This window comes from Tachysurus vachellii, chromosome 26 (genome assembly GCF_030014155.1).
Source record: "Tachysurus vachellii isolate PV-2020 chromosome 26, HZAU_Pvac_v1, whole genome shotgun sequence".
Classification (NCBI taxonomy): domain Eukaryota; kingdom Metazoa; phylum Chordata; class Actinopteri; order Siluriformes; family Bagridae; genus Tachysurus; species Tachysurus vachellii.
The window spans coordinates 5,052,159-5,074,379 of NC_083485.1; the positions used below are offsets into that span (position 1 = coordinate 5,052,159).

Consider the following 22,221-nt stretch of genomic DNA (forward strand, 5'->3'; position numbering starts at 1 on the left):
AAGGTATTCCCTTCTGTAAGGAATGGAATCACCACAGATTTCATTGACGCTTCCACGAATTCGTTGTTAGTTTGAGTTTTATTCGATCCAAAGCATCACGTGAGGCGTCTACAAACCTTCACTTTTAATAAGAACTACGATTCCCAGCATGCAGCGCGCCTGTCCGTAGCCACGCCCACCCCCCGTGTGTTTGATAGACAGGTTGTTTGTTTCAGCGTCGCCAGCTGCCGGACTGTTCCAATCCCCGCCGGAGTGGAAACACGGGGGGAGGCAGAGAGTCCTCTGTTTTTCTCCCTTTCCCGTTTTTTTTTTTTACCTCGTTGTGCTTTGCTTTTTTATTTACCCATGCTTCTCTGTCTTTCTCTCTCTCTCTTTTTCTATTCTTTCCCCTTTTCAGTGCACAACTTTTCCTTTTTTCTCTTTCACCCTCTTTTCCGCTCCGTTTGAAGGTTCTTATTAAAACCCGGTCCATTTGGCTCGCAGCTCGAGTTTATTTATTTATTTATTTATTGTTTCGCTTTTATATATATATATAATATATATATATATATATATATATATATATATATATATATTACACACACACACGTTATATATATTATATATATATATATATATATATATATATATATATATATATATATATATATATATATATATATATAGCGCTACATATATGTGCACCCGAGTAGAACAGTCGTTTATCGTTTGTCTGTTTTAAGCTGTGCCCCAAATGAGAAGACGCAAACGATGGAACTGCACATTTTGGAGCACAGCCTGAAAGTAGCCAGTATAGCAAAAGAAGGCATCCAGATTTGCACTCACGGATTAATTAAACTCGCTTTCCTGCCCTCAAAAACAAGGTGAGTAGCTTGTTGTGTGTGTCTGTGTTTGTTTGTGCGTAGAAATGAATGTAAGAGTGAAAAAATACATGTAATTGTTTGTATAAACGCATCCTGAAAGGCTATAGGCCAGAGTACTGAACAGCTAGTGTGTGTGTGTCTGTCCCTGTGTGTGTGTCTGTCCCCGTGTGTGTGTGTGTGTCTGTCCCTGTGTGTGTGTCTGTCCCCGTGTGTGTGTGTGTGTCTGTCCCTGTGTGTGTGTCTGTCCCTGTGTGTGTGTCTGTCCCTGTGTGTGTGTGTGTATGTGTGTGTCTGTCCCTGTGTGTGTGTGTATGTGTGTGTCTGTCCCTGTGTGTGTGTATGTGTGTGTCTGTCCCTGTGTGTGTGTATGTGTGTGTCTGTCCCTGTGTGTGTGTGTCTGTCCCTGTGTGTGTGTGTCTGTCCCTGTGTGTGTCTGTCCCTGTGTGTGTCTGTCCCTGTGTGTGTGTGTCTGTCCCTGTGTGTGTGTGTCTGTCCCTGTGTGTGTGTGTCTGTCCCTGTGTGTGTGTGTCTGTCCCTGTGTGTGTGTGTCTGTCCCTGTGTGTGTGTGTGTCTGTCCCTGTGTGTGTGTGTGTCTGTCCCTGTGTGTGTGTGTGTCTGTCCCTGTGTGTGTGTGTGTGTCTGTCCCTGTGTGTGTGTGTGTGTCTGTCCCTGTGTGTGTGTGTGTCTGTCCCTGTGTGTGTGTGTGTCTGTCCCTGTGTGTGTGTGTGTCTGTCCCTGTGTGTGTGTGTGTCTGTCCCTGTGTGTGTGTGTCTGTCCCTGTGTGTGTGTGTCTGTCCCTGTGTGTGTGTGTCTGTCCCTGTGTGTGTGTGTCTGTCCCTGTGTGTGTGTGTGTCTGTCCCTGTGTGTGTGTGTCTGTCCCTGTGTGTGTGTGTGTCTCTGTCCCTGCGTGTGTGTGTGTCTCTGTCCCTGCGTGTGTGTGTCTGTCCCTGTGTGTGTGTGTCTGTCCCTGTGTGTGTGTGTGTCTGTCCCTGTGTGTGTGTGTATCTGTCCCTGTGTGTATGTGTGTGTCTGTCCCTGTGTGTATGTGTGTGTCTGTCCCTGTGTGTATGTGTGTGTCTGTCCCTGTGTGTATGTGTGTGTCTGTCCCTGTGTGTATGTGTGTGTCTGTCCCTGTGTGTATGTGTGTGTCTGTCCCTGTGTGTATGTGTGTGTCTGTCCCTGTGTGTATGTGTGTGTCTGTCCCTGTGTGTATGTGTGTGTCTGTCCCTGTGTGTGTGTGTCTGTCCCTGTGTGTGTGTGTCTGTCCCTGTGTGTGTGTGTCTGTCCCTGTGTGTGTGTGTCTGTCCCTGTGTGTGTGTGTCTGTCCCTGTGTGTGTGTGTCTGTCCGTGTGTGTGTGTCTGTCCGTGTGTGTGTCTGTCCGTGTGTGTGTCTGTCCCTGTGTGTGTGTGTGTCTGTCCCTGTGTGTCTGTCCCTGTGTGTGTGTGTGTGTGTCTGTCCCTGTGTGTGTGTGTGTGTGTCTGTCCCTGTGTGTGTGTATGTGTGTGTCTGTCCCTGTGTGTGTGTGTGTCTGTCCCTGTGTGTGTGTGTGTCTGTCCCTGTGTGTGTGTGTCTGTCCCTGTGTGTGTGTGTCTGTCCCTGTGTGTGTGTGTCTGTCCCTGTGTGTGTGTGTCTGTCCCTGTGTGTGTGTGTCTGTCCCTGTGTGTGTGTGTGTCTGTCCCTGTGTGTGTGTGTGTCTGTCCCTGTGTGTGTGTGTGTCTGTCCCTGTGTGTGTGTGTGTCTGTCCCTGTGTGTGTGTGTGTCTGTCCCTGTGTGTGTGTCTGTCCCTGTGTGTGTGTGTCTGTCCCTGTGTGTGTGTGTCTGTCCCTGTGTGTGTGTGTCTGTCCCTGTGTGTGTGTCTGTCCCTGTGTGTGTGTGTGTGTGTCTGTCCCTGTGTGTGTGTGTGTGTCTGTCCCTGTGTGTGTGTGTGTGTCTGTCCCTGTGTGTGTGTGTGTGTCTGTCCCTGTGTGTGTGTGTGTGTCTGTCCCTGTGTGTGTGTGTGTGTCTGTCCCTGTGTGTGTGTGTGTGTCTGTCCCTGTGTGTGTGTGTGTGTCTGTCCCTGTGTGTGTGTGTGTGTCTGTCCCTGTGTGTGTGTGTGTGTCTGTCCCTGTGTGTGTGTGTGTGTGTCTGTCCCTGTGTGTGTGTGTGTGTGTCTGTCCCTGTGTGTGTGTGTGTGTGTCTGTCCCTGTGTGTGTGTGTGTGTGTCTGTCCCTGTGTGTGTGTGTCTGTCCCTGTGTGTGTGTGTCTGTCCCTGTGTGTGTGTGTGTCTGTCCCTGTGTGTGTGTGTGTCTGTGTGTGTCTGTCCCTGTGTGTGTCTGTCCCTGTGTGTGGGACAGTGTCTCTGTCCCTGGCTGTGTGTGTGTCTCTGTCCCTGTGTGTGTGTGTGTGTGTGTGTGTGTGTCTCTCTGTTCCTGCGTGTGTGTGTGTGTCTCTGTCCCTGCGTGTGTGTGTGTGTGTCTCTGTCCCTGCGTGTGTGTGTCTCTGACCCTGCGTGTGTGTGTGTGTCTCTGTCCCTGCGTGTGTGTGTGTGTCTCTGTCCCTGCGTGTGTGTGTCTCTGTCCCTGCGTGTGTGTGTGTGTGTCTCTGTCCCTGCGTGTGTGTGTGTCTCTGTCCCTGTGTGTGTGTGTGTCTCTGTCCCTGTGTGTGTGTGTGTCTCTGTCCCTGCGTGTGTGTGTGTGTGTGTGTCTCTGTCCCTGCGTGTGTGTGTCTCTGTCCCTGCGTGTGTGTGTGTGTGTCTCTGTCCCTGCGTGTGTGTGTGTCTCTGTCCCTGCATGTGTCTCTGTCCCTGCGTGTGTCTCTGTCCCTGCGTGTGTTTCTGTCCCTGCGTGTGTGTCTGTCCGTCCCTGTGTGTGTGTGTGTGTGTGTGTGTGTCTGTCCCTGTGTGTGTGTGTGTCTGTCCCTGTGTGTGTGTGTGTCTGTCCCTGTGTGTGTGTGTGTCTGTCCCTGTGTGTGTGTGTGTCTGTCCCTGTGTGTGTGTGTCTGTCCCTGTGTGTGTGTGTGTGTCTGTCCCTGTGTGTGTGTGTGTCTGTCCCTGTGTGTGTGTGTGTGTGTCTGTCCCTGTGTGTGTGTGTCTGTCCCTGTGTGTGTGTGTGTCTGTCCCTGTGTGTGTCTGTCCCTGTGTGTGGGACAGTGTCTCTGTCCCTGCGTGTGTGTGTGTGTGTCTGTCCCTGCGTGTGTGTGTGTGTGTCTCTGTCCCTGCGTGTGTGTGTGTGTGTGTCTCTGTCCCTGCGTGTGTGTGTGTGTCTCTGTCCCTGCGTGTGTGTGTGTGTCTCTGTCCCTGCGTGTGTGTGTGTGTCTCTGTCCCTGCGTGTGTGTGTGTGTCTCTGTCCCTGCGTGTGTGTGTGTCTCTGTCCCTGCGTGTGTGTGTGTGTGTGTGTCTGTCTCTGCGTGTGTGTGTGTCTCTGTCCCTGCGTGTGTGTGTGTCTCTGTCCCTGCCCACAGGGACAGAGACACACACACGCAGGGACAGAGACACACACACGCAGGGACAGAGACACACACACGCAGGGACAGAGACACACACACGCAGGGACAGAGACACACACACGCAGGGACAGAGACACACGCAGGGACAGAGACACACGCAGGGACAGAGACACACGCAGGGACAGAGACACACGCAGGGACAGAGACACACAGGGACCTGCGTGTGTCTCTGTCCCTGCGTGTGTCTCTGTCCCTGCGTGTGTGTGTGTCTCTGTCCCTGCGTGTGTGTGTCTCTGTCCCTGCGTGTGTGTGTCTCTGTCCCTGCGTGTGTGTGTCTCTGTCCCTGCGTGTGTGTGTCTCTGTCCCTGCGTGTGTGTGTCTCTGTCCCTGCGTGTGTGTGTCTCTGTCCCTGCGTGTGTGTGTCTCTGTCCCTGCGGGTGTGTGTCTCTGTCCCTGCGGGTGTGTGTGTGTGTCTCTGTCCCTGCGGGTGTGTGTGTGTGTGTCTCTGTCCCTGCGGGTGTGTGTGTGTCTCTGTCCCTGTGGGTGTGTGTGTGTGTCTCTGTCCCTGCGTGTGTCTCTGTCCCTGCGTGTGTCTCTGTCCCTGCGTGTGTGTGTCTCTGTCCCTGCGTGTGTGTGTCTCTGTCCCTGCGTGTGTGTGTCTCTGTCCCTGCGTGTGTGTGTCTCTGTCCCTGCGTGTGTGTGTCTCTGTCCCTGCGTGTGTGTGTCTCTGTCCCTGCGTGTGTGTGTCTCTGTCCCTGCGTGTGTGTGTCTCTGTCCCTGTGTGTGTGTGTCTCTGTCCCTGCGTGTGTGTGTGTCTCTGTCCCTGCGGGTGTGTGTGTGTGTGTCTCTGTCCCTGCGGGTGTGTGTGTGTGTGTCTCTGTCCCTGCGGGTGTGTGTGTGTCTCTGTCCCTGTGGGTGTGTGTGTGTGTGTCTCTGTCCCTGCGGGTGTGTGTCTTTCTGTCCCTGCGGGTGTGTGTGTGTGTCTCTCTCTGTCCCTGCGTGTGTGTGTGTGTGTCTCTGTCCCTGCGGGTGTGTGTGTGTCTCTGTCCCGGCGGGTGTGTGTGTCTCTGTCCCGGCGGGTGTGTGTGTCTCTGTCCCGGCGGGTGTGTGTGTCTCTGTCCCGGCGGGTGTGTGTGTCTCTGTCCCTGCGGGTGTGTGTCTCTGTCCCTGCTGGTGTGTGTGTCTCTGTCCCTACGTGTGTGTGTCTCTGTCCCTGCGTGTGTGTGTCTCTGTCCCTGCGTGTGTGTCTCTGTCCCTGCATGTGTGTGTCTCTGTCCCTGCATGTGTGTGTCTCTGTCCCTGCGTGTGTGTGTCTCTGTCCCTGCGTGTGTGTCTCTGTCCCTGCGTGTGTGTGTCTCTGTCCCTGCGTGTGTGTGTGTGTCTCTGTCCCTGTGTGTGTCTCTGTCCCTGTGTGTGTGTCTCTGTCCCTGTGCGTGTGTGTTTCTGTCCCTGCGTGTGTGTCTCTGTCCCTGCGTGTGTGTCTCTGTCCCTGCGTGTGTGTCTCTGTCCCTGCGTGTGTGTTTCTGTCCCTGCGTGTGTGTCTCTGTCCCTGCGTGTGCCCCTGCGTGTGTGTCTCTGTCCCTGCGTGTGCCCCTGCGTGTGTGTCTCTGTCCCTGCGCGCGTGTGCCCCTGCGTGTGTGTCTCTGTCCCTGCGCGCGTGTGTCTCTGTCCCTGCGCGCGTGTGTCTCTGTCCCTGCGCGCGTGTGTCTCTGTCCCTGCGCGCGTGTGTCTCTGTCCCTGCGCGCGTGTGTCTCTGTCCCTGCGCGCGTGTGTCTCTGTCCCTGCGCACGTGTGTCTCTGTCCCTAGGTGTGTGTGTCTCTGTCCCTGCGTGTGTGTCTCTGTCCCTGCGTGTGTGTCTCTGTCCCTGCGTGTGTGTCTCTGTCCCTGCGTGTGTGTCTCTGTCCCTGCGTGTGTGTGTCTCTGTCCCTGCGTGTGTGTCTCTGTCCCTGCGTGTGTGTCCCTGCGTGTGTGTCTCTGTCCCTGCGTGTGTGTGTCTCTGTCCCTGCGTGTGTGTCTCTGTCCCTGCGTGTGTGTCTCTGTCCCTGCGTGTGTGTCTCTCTGTCCCTGCGTGTGTGTGTCTTTCTGTCCCTGCGTGTGTGTCTCTGTCCCTGTGTGTGTGTGTCTCTGTCCCTGCGTGTGTGTGTCTCTCTGTCCCTGCGTGTGTGTGTGTCTCTCTGTCCCTGCGTGTGTGTGTGTCTCTCTGTCCCTGCGTGTGTGTGTCTCTCTGTCCCTGCGTGTGTGTGTGTCTCTCTGTCCCTGCGTGTGTGTCTCTCTGTCCCTGCGTGTGTGTCTCTCTGTCCCTGCGTGCGTGTGTCTCTCTCTGTCCCTGTGTGTGTGTGTGTCTCTCTGTCCCTGCGTGTGTGTCTCTGTCCCTGTGTGTGTGTGTCTCTGTCCCTGCGTGTGTGTGTCTCTCTGTCCCTGCGTGTGTGTGTGTCTCTCTGTCCCTGCGTGTGTGTGTCTCTCTGTCCCTGCGTGTGTGTGTGTCTCTCTGTCCCTGCGTGTGTGTGTGTCTCTCTGTCCCTGCGTGTGTGTGTGTCTCTCTGTCCCTGCGTGTGTGTGTGTCTCTCTGTCCCTGCGTGTGTGTCTCTCTGTCCCTGCGTGTGTGTGTCTCTCTGTCCCTGCGTGCGTGTGTCTCTCTCTGTCCCTGTGTGTGTGTCTCTCTGTCCGTGTGTGTGTCTCTCTCTGTCCCTGCCCGCGCGTGTGTGTCTCTCTGTCCCTGCGTGTGTGTGTCTCTCTGTCCCTGCGTGTGTGTGTGTCTCTCTGTCCCTGCGTGTGTGTGTCTCTCTGTCCCTGCGTGTGTGTGTCTCTCTGTCCCTGCGTGTGTGTGTCTCTCTGTCCCTGCGTGTGTGTGTCTCTCTGTCCCTGCGTGTGTGTCTCTTTCTGTCCCTGTGTGTGTGTCTCTCTGTCCGTGTGTGTGTCTCTCTCTCTGTCCCTGCATGTGCGTGTCTCTCTGTCCCTGCATGTGTGCGTGTCTCTCTGTCCCTGCGTGTGTGTGTGTCTCTCTCTGACTCTGTGTGTCTCTCTGTGTGTGTGTGTGTGTGTGTGTGTGTGTCTCTGAGAAACAATTTTTACACTTTCATCTAAAACTTCTCTTCCTTCCTTCCTTCCTACAATATCAACTAAGAATTTCAGTCGATACCAGAGGGCTAAAAAATAGACCTTGAATTAACCTGTATTTTTTGTTTGTTTTTCATTTCCTCTGTCTCATAATAATGAAGTTGGATGTTAAGTGTGTGTGTGGACGGACGTGCGGCTCGTGCCCCCCAATGCGCGCGCACACACACACACACACACACACACACGCACAAAAAAAAACCAATAACAAGAACTTCTGATGAAATTTCATTTCATTTCATTGTAACACGCCTTCATTTCAGCTATTCATTTCAACTCCAAGATGCCTAATTACGTCATTCATCATAATGTCAACCTCAGTTATTATTTTTCCTCCTGAAACACCAGCTTCTACTTTATTCCCAGCACCGTGTCCTCCTTCCTGCTGCAGCGCTTTGCATGGCTGCCGGAAAGCTGTAAACAAGTGCAGTGAAGAAGGGACAAAAAAAGAAGCAAGCTGAAGTTTAAAGAAAAAAAAAAAAAAATAGAAAGAGAGTGATGGAGAGAATTTTCATAGATCTAAAGGTGTTTGTCGCTTCTTTCTTTCTTTCTTTCTTTCTTCCTTCCTTCCTTCCTCCCTCCTCTCTTCCCACGCCGATCATCAGTGGCTCAATATATTGCGATAATCCGCACCAAACCGTTATCGTCACCACCTCACACATTTTTAGATTAATCTCGTCACGTCTCTTTCCTGGAGAAGCAGCTTTCATTATTCTGCTTACCAGCCACACGCTTTTTGTTTAGTAATGAAATCTAAAGCACAGAATTGAGTTGAATTCTAGCTTGTGAAGGTGTTGATTCATTTTGCACACCAGCCCTGAAACAAATGTCCTGCTTCAAGAAAAATCACAGGTTTATATTAATAACAGACTAAGTCTATTATAGAAACAGGTTTCTATAGTAACAGTTTGCTCACAGGAACAGATGATTATTAGTCACTTATGTGGCGTGGGTATTTTTTTTAGTGGAAGGAGTCTCCAGTGTCACTGCATTATTTTGGGAGGAAAGAAATGTTTGTAGCTTGTAGCAGGAATGAAGATATCTCACAGATGCTCCACAGGATTAAACTAAAAGTCCTCGTGAAATCCAAGAGGACGTTTTGTGGCTTTTAATACAGTGATGCCTCGAGATACGAGAGCTTTGACATACGAATTTTTTGAGATAGGAGCTGTGATTCGACCATATTTTTGGCTTGAGATACGAGCAAATTTTTGAGATCCGAGCATCCGAGCCGCCGCCGCTGAAACAAAGATCCCCAACAACCACGTGTGCTCTGTTTCCCCGCCTCAGCTTCCCGCGTCTCACTCGGTTAAAGCCGCCTTTCCACTGCACACGACAAACGACGGCCGATAAACAGGAAGTCATTCATTTCCTATGGAGAGTCGCACAGGGGCTGCGTGAGGTGCCGACCATCTGCGGATCCGTAATTTTCTGATCCGTTTTAAGCGTTGGATCCGTTAAAAAAATGTTACTCCTGCGACTACACCACATCTGATATTCCGACCGGAAAGGTTTTTATTAAAACGACCGTCAGATGTTCGTGAGGAAAGAGTGACAAAAAAGGCAAAAACAAGTGTAGAGAAAAGCGATGAAGAAAATTAAGCAGAATTTAAAATAGAGCGTGTCTATGAATTGGAATTTAAATGGTTGGGTAATATGGATGTCGTAACCGGATTGGTGCGCGTCGTGGACAGCTGATTAACAGCTTGGCCTGCAAGAACTAACGCAATGCTTGATTTAAGTTTGTTAATTTTAGTGAAGTTTAGTTAAGTTCCATTTAAGTGTAAAGTAGCATTAAGAGTGTACAGTAGCGAGTAAGTGAACGAAAGTGTACGTACGAGACAAAATTCCTCCTGTTTACTCCTCCCTCAACCTCCGTGCGCATCTTCCGTAAAGTAAAACCAGTTTATTTTTTTAACATTCTCTTTTATTACTGTATGTTTTTATACAATATTTGTCATTTATAAATACAGGTACTGTACATTTTTCATATTCAAAACACATAAACAAAACGAGTGGAATTTTGCGAGCTGGAACGGATTAATCGGATTTCTATTCATTTAAACGGGGAAAATTGTTTTGAGATACGAGCAAAGTCACGGAACGAATTAAACTCGTATCTCGAGGCATCACTGTACAGACAAAGCGTTCTGATGACGTTACTCTACACTTCAGCTTCTCCTCAGGATTTCTGTCTGAGGTTGAGCGTTCTCTAGGATATGATGCGGATGCGTCAGATAAGCAAGCACGGCTGGTACATGTACTCGTACTCTAAGCTGGTTAAAAATGGAAAGGGTTTGAGTTCATTCACTTCGTAGAACTGGTGCAGGAGGGGAAGTAAAAATCCTCCAAAGGTGAATTATCGATCTCCACATAGTTAGCGAGATAAATCTAAATGCTATTGGCTATTTTAAAAGGGACAGGAGCCACTCCATATTTCCCGCTCTTGCTTTCCGTTTAAGTGGAAATGACATAACCATATCGAATTAACAGTGACTTTAATCCTACCACCATGTCGTCAGCACTTTTAGAGTTTTATATATGTAAATCCTATGTGTGTACAATGCGTCATCAAATCATTTCAAGCTTTATAGTAATGGTGAGCGATGAAATATTCTAATACTATAATATTAATATTATAATACCTGAGTATTTTCCTTAAGCACCACAATATTTAGTTTTGGCGCTGCTCCTCAGGCACAAACTCAGTTAGAAATCTGTTATTTTTAATCACATCCCTAATTCTGGCTGCTTAGTCATTAAAGTATTTCAGATGTGAATATTGGTTTCTAGATTGGTGGGTTTAAATGACTGATGACAACTTTTCATGTGTGTGTTTTTTTTTTTTTATTTTAATGAGCAATTCAGACTTATTATATATTACATCATGTTTCATCACCAGGTCCAGTCTGACACGTTGTCTAGTTCCCTTTATAGAAAAAAAAAAGGATGGTGGTGTGATGTATGATGGTTACTTCACATCCCTCAGCTTAACCTGCACTCCTACAGATTTACACGTTTCAGTGTGTGGACAGAGTTTAAAAGCTGACCCTCGGCCTACGGCACACCGAGCTGCTTGCTTCTCTGTCTTAATGCTTCCTTGTTTGTGTTCGCGGACACAATCCTGGAGGCCATCTCCTCTCCTGGTTTTAGCGAGACATGAGCCAGAGCCCTAATGAGCCTTAAAGGCTCCTCAGCTCCAAGTAATACAGTCCTGTTAGTCACTCAGCTAATGCATCATGGACCCAGTTTTTCTTTTTCTTTTTTAATTTCTTTTCTGAACGCAGATTAAGTCAGGCCTCGGACACTGAAGTCATTCTCAGCGTGAAGGGATCCTGAGCTGAAAATCTTTACTAGTCTTATCCTTTGTCTGGTATTTGGATGACTGGACGTTATCAGGCAGTTCATGGAAACCAGTGTGTGTTGAGTCTTTCATGATGGCACTTTACTTTGGTCCTCTGTCCGTTTTTTTGTTTGAGCATCACTCCTATCATGACTTTCTGGATTCCATGTGGCCAGAGGTACATAGTGTTTTATTTCCTGGGCCCTGTTCAATATATTTTTAATCACAATCTAACTATAATGTCTATCGAGGGGGAAAAAAAAAATACCTTCTTTCCAAAGAGGAGATAAAATTCTCAGTTTTTGATTCTCGCTGGTTTCCTATTAGGGCTGAGAAACAGACAGCAGCCGGCAGACTGTTGGTAGACGTATTCAATTTGCGAGTTCCTCTTCCGTCACAGGAAAAGACTATTAAAAACAAGCTCGAGCAAGACTTGTTTTCAATTCCTAACTGCCAGCGAATGCAGCTTGTTGTCTCGTATCTAGCTGTGAACATTGTTTCTTCAGAGTCGACCACTGTGTCGTCTTTTTTATTTTTTTTATTTTTTACTCTGCAGTCCCCGGGGTGTGTTGTGTGTCTTTATGAGATATATAATGATCTAACTTCCTTTGACGTCCCTTTTTCTGTTTATTAAGACCGTATGATTCCAAATACCCCTGCTTTGGCAGATGGTGTGCGTTTGCTTGTTTGTCTCCTTTCAGCGCTTTCTGTGAAGTGTCTCGCGGTGGTGTCGAATGCGAGGGGCGACATCCCAGCATGTGAGGAGGGGTGTGGCGAAAATGGCTTACTGTTCCGAACGCTGTCGACGGCTCTCGCGCAGTTTGCTGCCTCACTGTTTCAGCTGACGCTGTCGAAAAGCAAGATTCAGCCGTGTGAATGCTAAAGACCCCAAATGTAGCTGTTCGAGTTCTGGTTGGATTTGAAATCTCAGCTCCACCCATAAACACATTTGATATGGTTATACTGAAATATTTCTGATGTGTCCTCAGTAACGTCACAGGCAAAGCTAGCTAGCTAGCTAATATAATTCATTTTCAATTCAATTTTTATTTTTCAAAAAGCAGTAATGTTTAGATGTTGGCTGATTAAAAAAAAAAAAAAAACAAAGTGCAAGAGCTTTATTTCTCCCTCTAGTACAGGAATAGTGGGTAGTAGAGCAATCTATCTAGACTATCTTCTGACTGCTTCAATGGTACTATTTCTATGAATGAAGCTATTTGGAAGCTGATATGTTCGAGCTGAATGTACAGAGGGTTACGAGACATGAAAGAGATGGACAGTGTTGCTGCATCACTGTCTTTAGGTAAAGATGATGCAAAAACGAAAATGCCCCACTTCCCCACAGGCGATTCTGTAAAAAGGCCCGCTGGTGTGACCTGAGCGAGATTCTCAACAGTTAACAAAACCCCCTATTTTGCCAGCATCAGATAAGATCCCGCTGTCCAGAATCAACAGACCTCTTGGTTCACCCCCACCCACTACACCAACCAGAGTGGGTAAAAATAATATGGGGGATGATTTGAAAAGCCATAAATAAGTGCTCCCCTCACCCTGGATCTTGGGTCTGGTTTTACGAGTGGCATAAAAAGATGCCTGGAACCGTGTGTGTGCACGCAATGGGTTCTGTTTGCATAGGCCGAGTCATGCGGCAAACCCATTTATATACTGTTCTGTTTGACAATATCTCTCAAGCAGTGTAAAAAGAGATGTCATGGTTAAAACCAGTTACATTTAGTATTTATCCATATGTCTAATTGAGAGTTCCCTCCTATCCGGAGACACACGTGGCATGATGTTAAACAAACAATATTGTTATTTACTTATCACAGAGAAGTGTTTACATATGTTGTGCAATGTGTTTTGTCTGCTGACTGCCACTGATACAGCCCCAAGACTAATTTTAGGGTTTGATGACTAAACAAACATAAAAGGTAGAACAGACGATCCTCAGTTTTTGCTTCCCCTTTTTTTTTTTTCTTCCTTTGCCTCTTTTTTCCGCTGTTTCTGTACAAATAGTTATGTGACTCGTCTCGCGTTTAATTTGGTGAATATGCAAATGACTGTTGCGAATGAATGATGAGGGTCATATAGTTCCAGTATATTACCCATGCATTTCAGAAAGTCTGTACTTGATATAATTCTGTATCCAGATACAAACCCATGGTTACACATTTCTATCCTTTTTTCCTCCTCTTACAGATGCAAGTTCTTCAGTTTGACCGAAACCCCAGAGGATTACACCATCATAGTTGATGAAGATGGCTTTAAAGGTACGTTCTGAGGTTCTCAAGGTAAAAAAAAAAAAGAAAGATCACACATCCTCCCCCATCTCATCACACACTGACAATGTTTGACCACATACTGCTTCATCAGCCACTTCTCTTCCGTTACGGGTTAACCGAGGCTGAGCTGTCGGCCCGTTTGTTTTTGTGGTTGACTGAATGAACGTCTGTCATTACGCCCGGGTCGCCAGGGTCACCATGGATACAGGTGGCTGTGGGTAGTGAAGCAGGCGCAGGTATTCTAGCAGCTTTTACACTGCTTGATGGTGTGGAGAACATCATTTCCTACTGGTTCATTGACCTCAATCCTTCAAAAGGTTAAAGGTATTAAACTCCTCCCTCCTTCACTTTGGTGAATCCTTTGCCTCTCTTTCAGAACTGCCAGAGTCGGAGTATCTCAGTGTAGCGGATGCGACATGGTTAGCTCTCAATGTGGTTTCAGGAGGTGGCAGCGCCACCAGCTCTCAACCGATCGGCGTGACCAAAATTGCCAAGTCCGTCATCGCCCCCCTGGCTGACCACAACATCTCGGTCTTCATGCTATCCACCTACCAAACCGACTTCATTCTGGTGAGCTAATAGGACATTCCAGGACTATGCTATTACTATACACATCTTTTATTTTTTTATACATTTCTCCACCATTTCCCCCCAACAAACATGCCAAAGTTCCCTTGCTGTCTTAGTAGATTCTCCATTGCCAGCTTAAGTGTTGATGGCGAATTCAAGAATTTAAAGTTTTGGAGGCTTGATGATTGGAGTTGAAGATACTGTTGAACTTTAGGATCACAAAACCTCCTTTATTTATACTAGTTGGTTGGTTGGTTAGTTAGTTAGTTAGTTAGTTAGTTAGTTAGTTACCCACCCCACCCCACCCCACCCCGCCAGAGGCAATGATATCTTTTGAAAATTCAAAAACAGCCAGCTCTGTGAATTTAAATCAGCTTTCACAAAAAAATCATGTTGCCAACTGTTTCTGAAAAGCAGAAATTGCAAAATGCTTGGCTACATTCAAAGGTGGCTAAATTTAACCGTAACAACCTATAAAAAAAAATTTAGCTATCATGGCCAAGCTGTGCACGACTCTGACGATTTCCTCCCTGTGACCTGTATCGATGTAAGAGCGTCTAATTTATGACGCAGCGACATTGAATGTTTATCAATCACTAGCATCACTCTGATCTCAGCTGCTTCATAGACGATACACAAAAATGCCATATTGAAACATTCAAAGTTTTAAAATCTGACCGGTGCAAAGTGCTGAAACTGGAGACTTTCATACAAGTGTAAATAAATAAAGTCCACCTTTTTCTTTTTTTCGTCCAGTTATCAAACAAGTCCTGGCGTAAGTCGTTACTATAGAAATGACAACGTATACGAACAAGCACCTTGATACAAATCACACAGCTGGAGCTACTATCCGATAAAATTTAATCAACAACTTCAGACCAATCAGAAAACAAAATATTCTACCTTGTAGTTCACTGAATACCAAAAGCATCTACATTTTTTTTTTTTTTTTTCTTCAAAGCATTTCATGAATTTTTAGCTGTGAGTTTCTTACAAAATCTGACTGTAAAATGACTTGCATATTTTACTTGCAGGCCTGTGAACATTTTTGCTTGCGCAGTGCATTTCACACTAGAATAGACACGGCCTCTGGGGCTGAAAGGCACACAGGGGCATGCAAAGAGGTGCTTCACTGTAGGGGTCAGCGTTTTAATCAGAATAGTTGAAATGCTTCATCGAGAATATCGGGGTTGTCCGGGTCAGGGGTTTCAGGCTGGAGTCCTGGAGAGCTGCAGAACTGATGCCTTTTAGCTTTCTGCCTCATTTAAAGTGACACATTTAACTACTTACTCTGGGCTTTATAGTCTGCCTTTGGTCAGAAGAAGAAGAAAAAAACAAATCAAACAACTGAATACAAACAACTGATGTACCTCATTTCTGTAGCGCAATCAAAGGAGACGTTTAGTTTGTTCGAGTCAGGAGTGTAGCAGCATATCAAGCTGCTTTTTTTTTTTTTTTTTTTACTGGTTGTAGTCCTTAGTTAGGACGATAACTCTACACTTATTTTCCAGCATGAACAGCACGTCGTGTTACTCAGCCCAAAGTTTGAGTCCCCTCATATCCTGGGATGTATTTTCCTCAACCCCATACTATTTTTACAAAATATAAGCAGTCCTGCCATGCATGCCAAATTCTGTCATTTAAGCACGGCAGGTGTCTGCTAGCAAGCAAGTGTCTGCTATAATTTACTTGTTTGTTGAAGAAAGAACGGCAGGCGACTGAGCAAGACGCCCAGACTTGTCTATTAGGACAACTGCTCGCGCTTGTCGTCTCAGCACATTTTTCTATTTATGTGTGGTGACTGTGTGAATCTCCTTTCCCTCGTACGCACACACACACACTTATCAGCTACATTCTGCCTCTGCCCCCCACCCCCACAGCCCGCGCGCTCTCTAGGACCTGTTTATGAAAATAAAAAAGCCGAAGCCGATGGTAATCTGGAGGTGGTTATGTAAAGAGGCTCAGCATGGCCTCTTGATGGAATTCACCGGAACGTTCTACTGGCTGCAGTCTGTTTGGGGGAGGGGGCAATGAGGGGTTTGGGGGGTTGTTGTTGATCCACCTCTCTGATTTGGGCCACGGCAGGTCCACATTTGCTTCTCTTCCTCGTGTGTGTGTGTGTGTGTGTGTGTTTTATAAATAGCTGTGCCCAAGTGAACCCCTTTATCTCATTCATCAAAGTTGCTAGACAAACCCGACCCCCATGTTTCTCACTTGTTTTGTTATTTGTTGATGTATCTCAGCATTTCAGGTCTGGCCTAGTTTTCTGTTGTTCGCAAAACTGCATTCTCTCTTGTGAGCCTTTTTTTTTCTCTTCTTTTGAAAATATTTGCTTTACATAAGTTAATGATAGTCAGATGGAACTGTCAAGGATATATACAGTATTACTTTAACTATGCTGGAGACCCACAGGGATTGCCCTTGAAACGTTGTTAAAAATGTTTTGTTTTTAGCATAGTCTCTGTAGGACATTTTGGAATTTTAGTCCAACTGTTTGCTCAAGACATCCTTGTGTGTGTTTGTTTGTTTTTTTTCTTCTTTTACTCCATAACAGGTTTGAGAGTCGTTGCTGCCGTTTCAAATGCAAATGCGTGCAAGTTTCTCGGTTATGCAGCGAGCAGACGCACTTGTTTTCTTAACAGGCTCAGCTCTTCCCTGTAAATTCACTACACACTCAAGTTTAGTGATCGTCAGAACGCTGGAAAAGAAGGTGGCAGCTAAAGTGACAGCTGAAGCTCAGATTACAAGAGGAAACATAGCAAGGAACAGTTTTGTCAAAGAAGTGTAACTAATACTTTTATACATGGTGTAGGACTACCGAGAGCCTTTTTGTCTGAAGTGATTGCTTTTTTTTCTTTTTTTTCTTCTAGCTGTTAAATAATTAATTAAGTCAATCTAAACCTGTCTTCCAGTCCCAGTGATGACTGCAGGGTGTAAACTTGTGATATAATGTGTTTTGCGGTAAACATTGAAGAACAGCTAGCACCACTAGAACAACCATACTAACATCTATCCCTTTAACCTTTCACCTTGTTTTAATTTAATGGCTCAGGCTTACTGCTCTCGTGCGTTGTACAAATTTGCTTTTCTCTATTCTCTTACAACGGATTTACATATCCAAGCTATTTCCCGATAACACAAGATGAGGAAAGATGCACACAGCTCTAGCTTTTTATAGACAGGCAGCTCCAACTCGATAGGGACGATTTTATACACTTCTCAGATGCATTCCAACTGGACACACAAATCCAATTAATTTCTGGACACACGGCTCGGTTGTGGGTTGACAACCTTGACTGGACAATATCGACAAAAAACCAGCATGAGAACAGGTAGAAATTCTGTCTCGGGACAAATGTAGTACCAGCAGAGTCAAACTCGGTATATGCAGCTGTCTTTAAATTTAATGAAACCCGTCACTAGCCGTCGATGTTCGTTCATTCATTTATTCATTCATTTATCTTCAGTACAGCCTTTATCAGGGTCTCGGTCACAAGGGATCTGGAGCACTGGTTGTAAGGCAGTGATACGGTTTTGGAGGGAACCCCTGTTTATCACAGATCACCGTACACACACATTCACACCTTCACACCAAATTTATTGGAAACCTTAGAGTCCATGTGAAGCTCAGCGGTTAAGGCGCTATGCTTCACACTGGAAGGTCATGAAATCAAAGCCGCACATTGGATAAAAGCATCAGTGGTAAAACTCAATACAGCAAGTAATCTGAGCTCAGGATGTACCCAGGAGCCCTGGATCGTAAAGTTTTCACTGAAACAAAGTTCCCCAGGGTTATGAGAAGCTGAAACATCTTGGCATGCACACAGGCTGGCATACTCTGTGTTAATGCTTTAATCACAGGCTCATGTGTTGTTTATCCACCTGCACATTTACATTTATCGAGAGCAACTTACAGAGCTCAGACTCTACTGTTGGTTGTTTTGCATGTTCTCCCCCAGGTAGATTTGGTTTGCTTTGGGTTCTTTGGTATCCACCTATCTAATAGAAACTTGAATGTTGGTGATTCTAAGTGCCCCTGGGTGTGATGGAATGGTGTCACTTCCTTGACTTTGTCCAGGATCCAGGCACTAATGAAGATGAATGAATGAATATCAATGTTGGCAGCTCAGCTATCATGCTAAATTTTGCTTCTTTAACAGTAACAATGCAGGTATTTGTACAGTGTCAATATGCAAAGGAGTGCAAGTGCATTCCAAACAAATTTGGTTACTTTTATATGGAATACGTTTAAAAGTTGAGAACGCTTGATCCTAAAGTTTAAGACTGGGAACCAGTAACCCGACCTCATCTTTCTCTCATTCAAACATCCCCATTTCAGTTAATTAAAAAGAATAACATGTCAAATGTCCTTTGGACATTGTAAAGCAAATCTCTCTTGCGTTTGTGTCCAGGTCAGAGAGCGGGATCTCCCCATGGTCATGCACACACTGTCCTCCGAGTTCATCCTTCTCAGGGTGGTCAATGGAGAGACGGTAGCTGCCAACTGCTCCGGAGTCACCAACGGTTTTGTCAAGCCTAAACTTGGTAAGAAGTTCTTTACGAGACACAAGAGTTCATTTGTGGCACCAGTGGCTAATCTATGCATCCCTGAATAGGATTTTTCCATCCATCCATCTCTCTCTCCGTCTCTCATAGTCCCTCGACCCATCATTCACCCTCTCTCCAGTCCCAGTAACATGTTCTGCGTGACGAGTCTGGACCCAGACACACTGCCCTCTGTAGCCACCCTGCTCATGGACGTCATGTTCTACTCAGGAGGGTAAGAGCCTCGCATTCTCTCGCATATGGCTGACCCTGAGAGCCATCTGCTCGCCTGATAGGAGAGCAGCACTGATAGATGGGTACCCATGCTGCCTTCATTGAATCCGTGTGTAAGAACTTGCTGAACCGGACGATGGCATTAGTACTCGTGTATAATTATTCCCACTGACTCCCTCTGCACACTCGCTCCTAGTCTAAATAAATTCCAACACGGCTCATCCGACACAACCATAAATCAAATTAAAGCCGACATTCTGCACTTTGACCTTGTTCGCACCGTGTCATTTCAGGTTCAGAGTGTTTGATTCCACAGCCAGAGCAACACAACCGCAGCACTGCCAAATTAATTACAGACCTCGTCGTGTAAGCTTCTAGTCAGTCGTAAAAGCACTCAGACATGGCCTGTACATTCCATTAGTGCGCTTAGCCAGAGAAACGCTCAGAGCTGTTTTTCTGATACACGTCTCGGTACATGTCAGTATTTTGAATTCAAAGTCTTGACCTTCGCTGCACTGCGGTGAGAAAAGCTTGATGTGTGTTGTGTAATAATAGGTTTCTTTTGCTGAATTCTTTTTGCTGTTTTTCGTGACAGAGGGAAGGAAACAGGAGCGCAGAATGAGGATTCAGGACACATCCGGTTCTTCTCCTTCTCCCTGATCGAGGGTTACATCTCCCTGGTTATGGATGAGCAGACCACCCGAAGGTTAGTCTAGTCTCTCACTATTATTTAAAGCTATACAGACGTGTGTGTGTGTGTGTGTGTGGTAAGTGCTTTTATATTGTTTTATTTGCATGTCTGCTGACTTTCTGCCTGTTTTGCTAGGTTCCCCAACAACGTCCTCTTCACCAGCGCTTCAGGAGAGCTGTGGAAAATGGTTCGCATCGGAGGACAGCCTTTAGGATTTGGTGAGTTTTTACAGGCAGACTTGTTGACAACGCAACAGCCAAAGCCCTGATTTGATTTGCTGAAACACTGAGCAAACAGAAAGCAGAATAGCTTATGCAAAGCACATGATTTATTTCTGTCTTCTCTTCAGACGAATGTGGCATTGTGGCCCAAATATCTGAACCTTTGGCGACAGCTGACATTCCAGCCTACTACATCAGCACCTTCAAGTTTGACCATGCTCTGGTAGGTTGTTTTTCTTTTTCTTTTTTAAAAGAGCACAGATAGCACACACTCATTCCTCTGAGCGTGTTGCACTCTATTGTGACTTACAGTTTGAAAGGTTTGGTTAACTGATTGATAACCTTCATCTAACCCCATCATCTAGATGGGTACACTAGTTCTTTGAAAACAAAGTCTGTCATCTTGCTTTCCTGCAGGTTCCAGAGGAGAACATCCAGAGTGTGATCGGAGCCTTGAGGACCAATGAGAGCAAAGGACAGTGAGCTCGGACACGAGCCTCTCTGAGTCCCTGCTAGATTATCATTTTCAAAAGTGCCAAGAGCTTTTTGAAGACTGTGGGGGGGAGGGGGGTAGTAACCAGAGCCAGGGGTGAGAATGAAAGGTGTGTGTGTGTGTGTGTGTGTGTGTTAGAGAGAGAGAGAGCACGAGAGATGGATTGCTTTAGTTGCACTCTCCCACTTTCATTAGGCTGATTGTGCCAACACCTGTCCCTCAGTCCTCCAGCCCTACAGTGCACCCTTTTCTACAGGGACCCTCAGCTAGTGTGACTGCAGCTCCTTTTTCCACTTCTGCATTATCTCTCTCCCCCCCCCCTTTTTTTCCCTTTCTTTCAACTTTCTATTTCTCCAGACCGCATTTCACCATGACAACAAGGCCTACTAAGACGTGGGCTGTTGTGTTTCCCCCCCCCATCCCTCCCTACCAAGACTATCTTCGATTCACCGCAAATAACCACAATGTATTAGTAACCGGTCTTCTTTTAACAGAAGGCCAAGAATTAGAATGTATGCCACGAACATTTTAGTGTAAAGGTCTGTTTCATTGACCATCCGGCTTCTCTTACTGTGCCAAGTCACTTTAGGCCTAAACTGACTCCTCAAGTGTGATCGATTTGATTTGGATTTTTGATTTATTTTTTTTTTTTTTGCGTGTAGTTTGAAAGTCTATTGTTTTAAATATGAAATATACATATGGATGTGATCACAAGTTCAATTTCAAATCAACACACAAAAAGATCTGTTTGTGAAACCGGTTTTGTTTTTCCATTTGCCCCTGTTTCACCTACACCCCATGTTCTTGTTTTCCATGCCGAGTCACTGAGTTATGAATAAGTTATTGTTGTTTTTTTTTTTTCTTGTATCCAAACTACAATCAATGGGTTTCTGTGCTCCGGCTCCCGAGTCGGCGTCAGTCCGAGGTGGAGATTTTATCAGGTTGGAATCGAACACATCACCCTGCTCTTGTTCTTTTCTGAATAGACAGAGTTTAAAAAAAATGTGCAATTTACTGTACACTATACATTTTTCCCCCCTTTTCACGCTTGAAGCCGTGTCAGGTTTTCGAAACGGCATGCAATACTTTTAGCTACTTTTAGTTTTTACTGTTTTTTTTCCCCCAAACGACAAGACCTGAGGAATTACAGTCCTTCATTGAATGTTAGTCGGGGGTCTAAGTGTTAAGGACACTGGTGTTTAGTTTAGGCCTTCAGCTCTCTCACCCAGTCTGCACTTTATTTAAGGTCTATCCTAAAGATCTTACTGTTCTTACTGATGTGAAAAAAAAAAAAAGTGGGGAAGAATAATTGCTTATTGGAAGGAATCTGTTTTTAAAGGGGTCACGTATGTTGGTCTTAACACACAATTTGGAATTTTTTGTTTTCCCCACTGGCTTTTTCTTTTTTCCTGTTAGATCTGATTAGCAGAAACCATGTATTTATCAGTGTTAAAAAAATAATAAATAAAAGGGTGACCTATTTCTTCTCTGACCATTAAAGAAAAGAAACTTCTCCAGTATTGTAGTGTTTCTCTGATGAATTGTCCTGGCCTGCTTTTCTTTTCCCCCCTCTGCTCAAGCTTTTTTTTTTTTTTTTTTTATTTCCATGGTGTTGCCATAGAAATGAAGGAGCGCTAGCCAACTGCAAGATTCGTGTCACACTGGTTTGTTTCTCCTAAATTCACAACCACCAGCAATCTATCAGGAAGACTGCCATGGCCTGATCCAGTACAGACCTCCATCCTGATGAGCTCAAAAGTTTGTTTCGATGAAAGTCGCTTTTATGCCTCTTTCATAAGGGAATTTAAAAAGCATGTTTTTTCACTCTGCATTAGTACGTCTCTGGTTCAGTTGCGTTTGCGTGAGGAAATGGGCTGGAGACACGTTGTCCAATAATCAGAGGCGGTGCAGCATATAGAGCCACTTTGCTTATTTAGTATACGAGGTTTCATCTGCTCGCCGTCTGCAGCTTTCTCCATATCCCCCGTTTTTTCACTCCGCGAGCACAAACAGGCAGCAAAACGCACTTCCTTTTGTGCTGAATAGTTTACATTAAGCTTTAAAAACACCAATACATGCTTTCATCTTCTAGCTTTATTAACAGTGCTGTTCTGTTGATCTTATCTGCATTTCCTTTACAACAAAAAAGCAAGGATTTAAATTCTGATCCTTTCATGCTGAGCTTTGAGGCAGGGTGCTTTAGAGATGTACATTAAAGTTTATTACTGATTTATCGTATTAGACGCTTTTCAACGCACTGAATTTATTCATGCATCAAATCAAATTATGATTAAAGTTTAAAAAATGAAATAAATATTTATGTCACTGAAGATGCTCTTAAGACTTGGAAGAAAAGTCTGCAGTTTGCTGTAAAATCTTTTCCTTATTGTTTAATCCAGAACATTCTATGGACTATTACTGAAATTATATAAATTCGAAT

General features: G+C 45.7%; 1 protein-coding gene across 1 annotated transcript; it reads left to right on the forward strand.

Annotated features, from left to right (window-relative positions):
- Nucleotides 1-636: 636 nt before the first annotated feature.
- On the forward strand, nt 637-21,273 carry castor2 (cytosolic arginine sensor for mTORC1 subunit 2). Its single transcript, XM_060863761.1, has 9 exons — nt 637-863; nt 12,945-13,015; nt 13,404-13,597; nt 18,010-18,142; nt 18,254-18,377; nt 18,972-19,082; nt 19,203-19,285; nt 19,417-19,511; nt 19,706-21,273. The coding sequence occupies exons 1-9, from the start codon at nt 751-753 to the stop codon at nt 19,769-19,771; spliced, it is 990 nt and encodes a 329-aa protein (XP_060719744.1). The 5' UTR covers nt 637-750; the 3' UTR covers nt 19,772-21,273.
- The last annotated feature ends 948 nt before the right edge of the window (nt 21,274-22,221 follow it).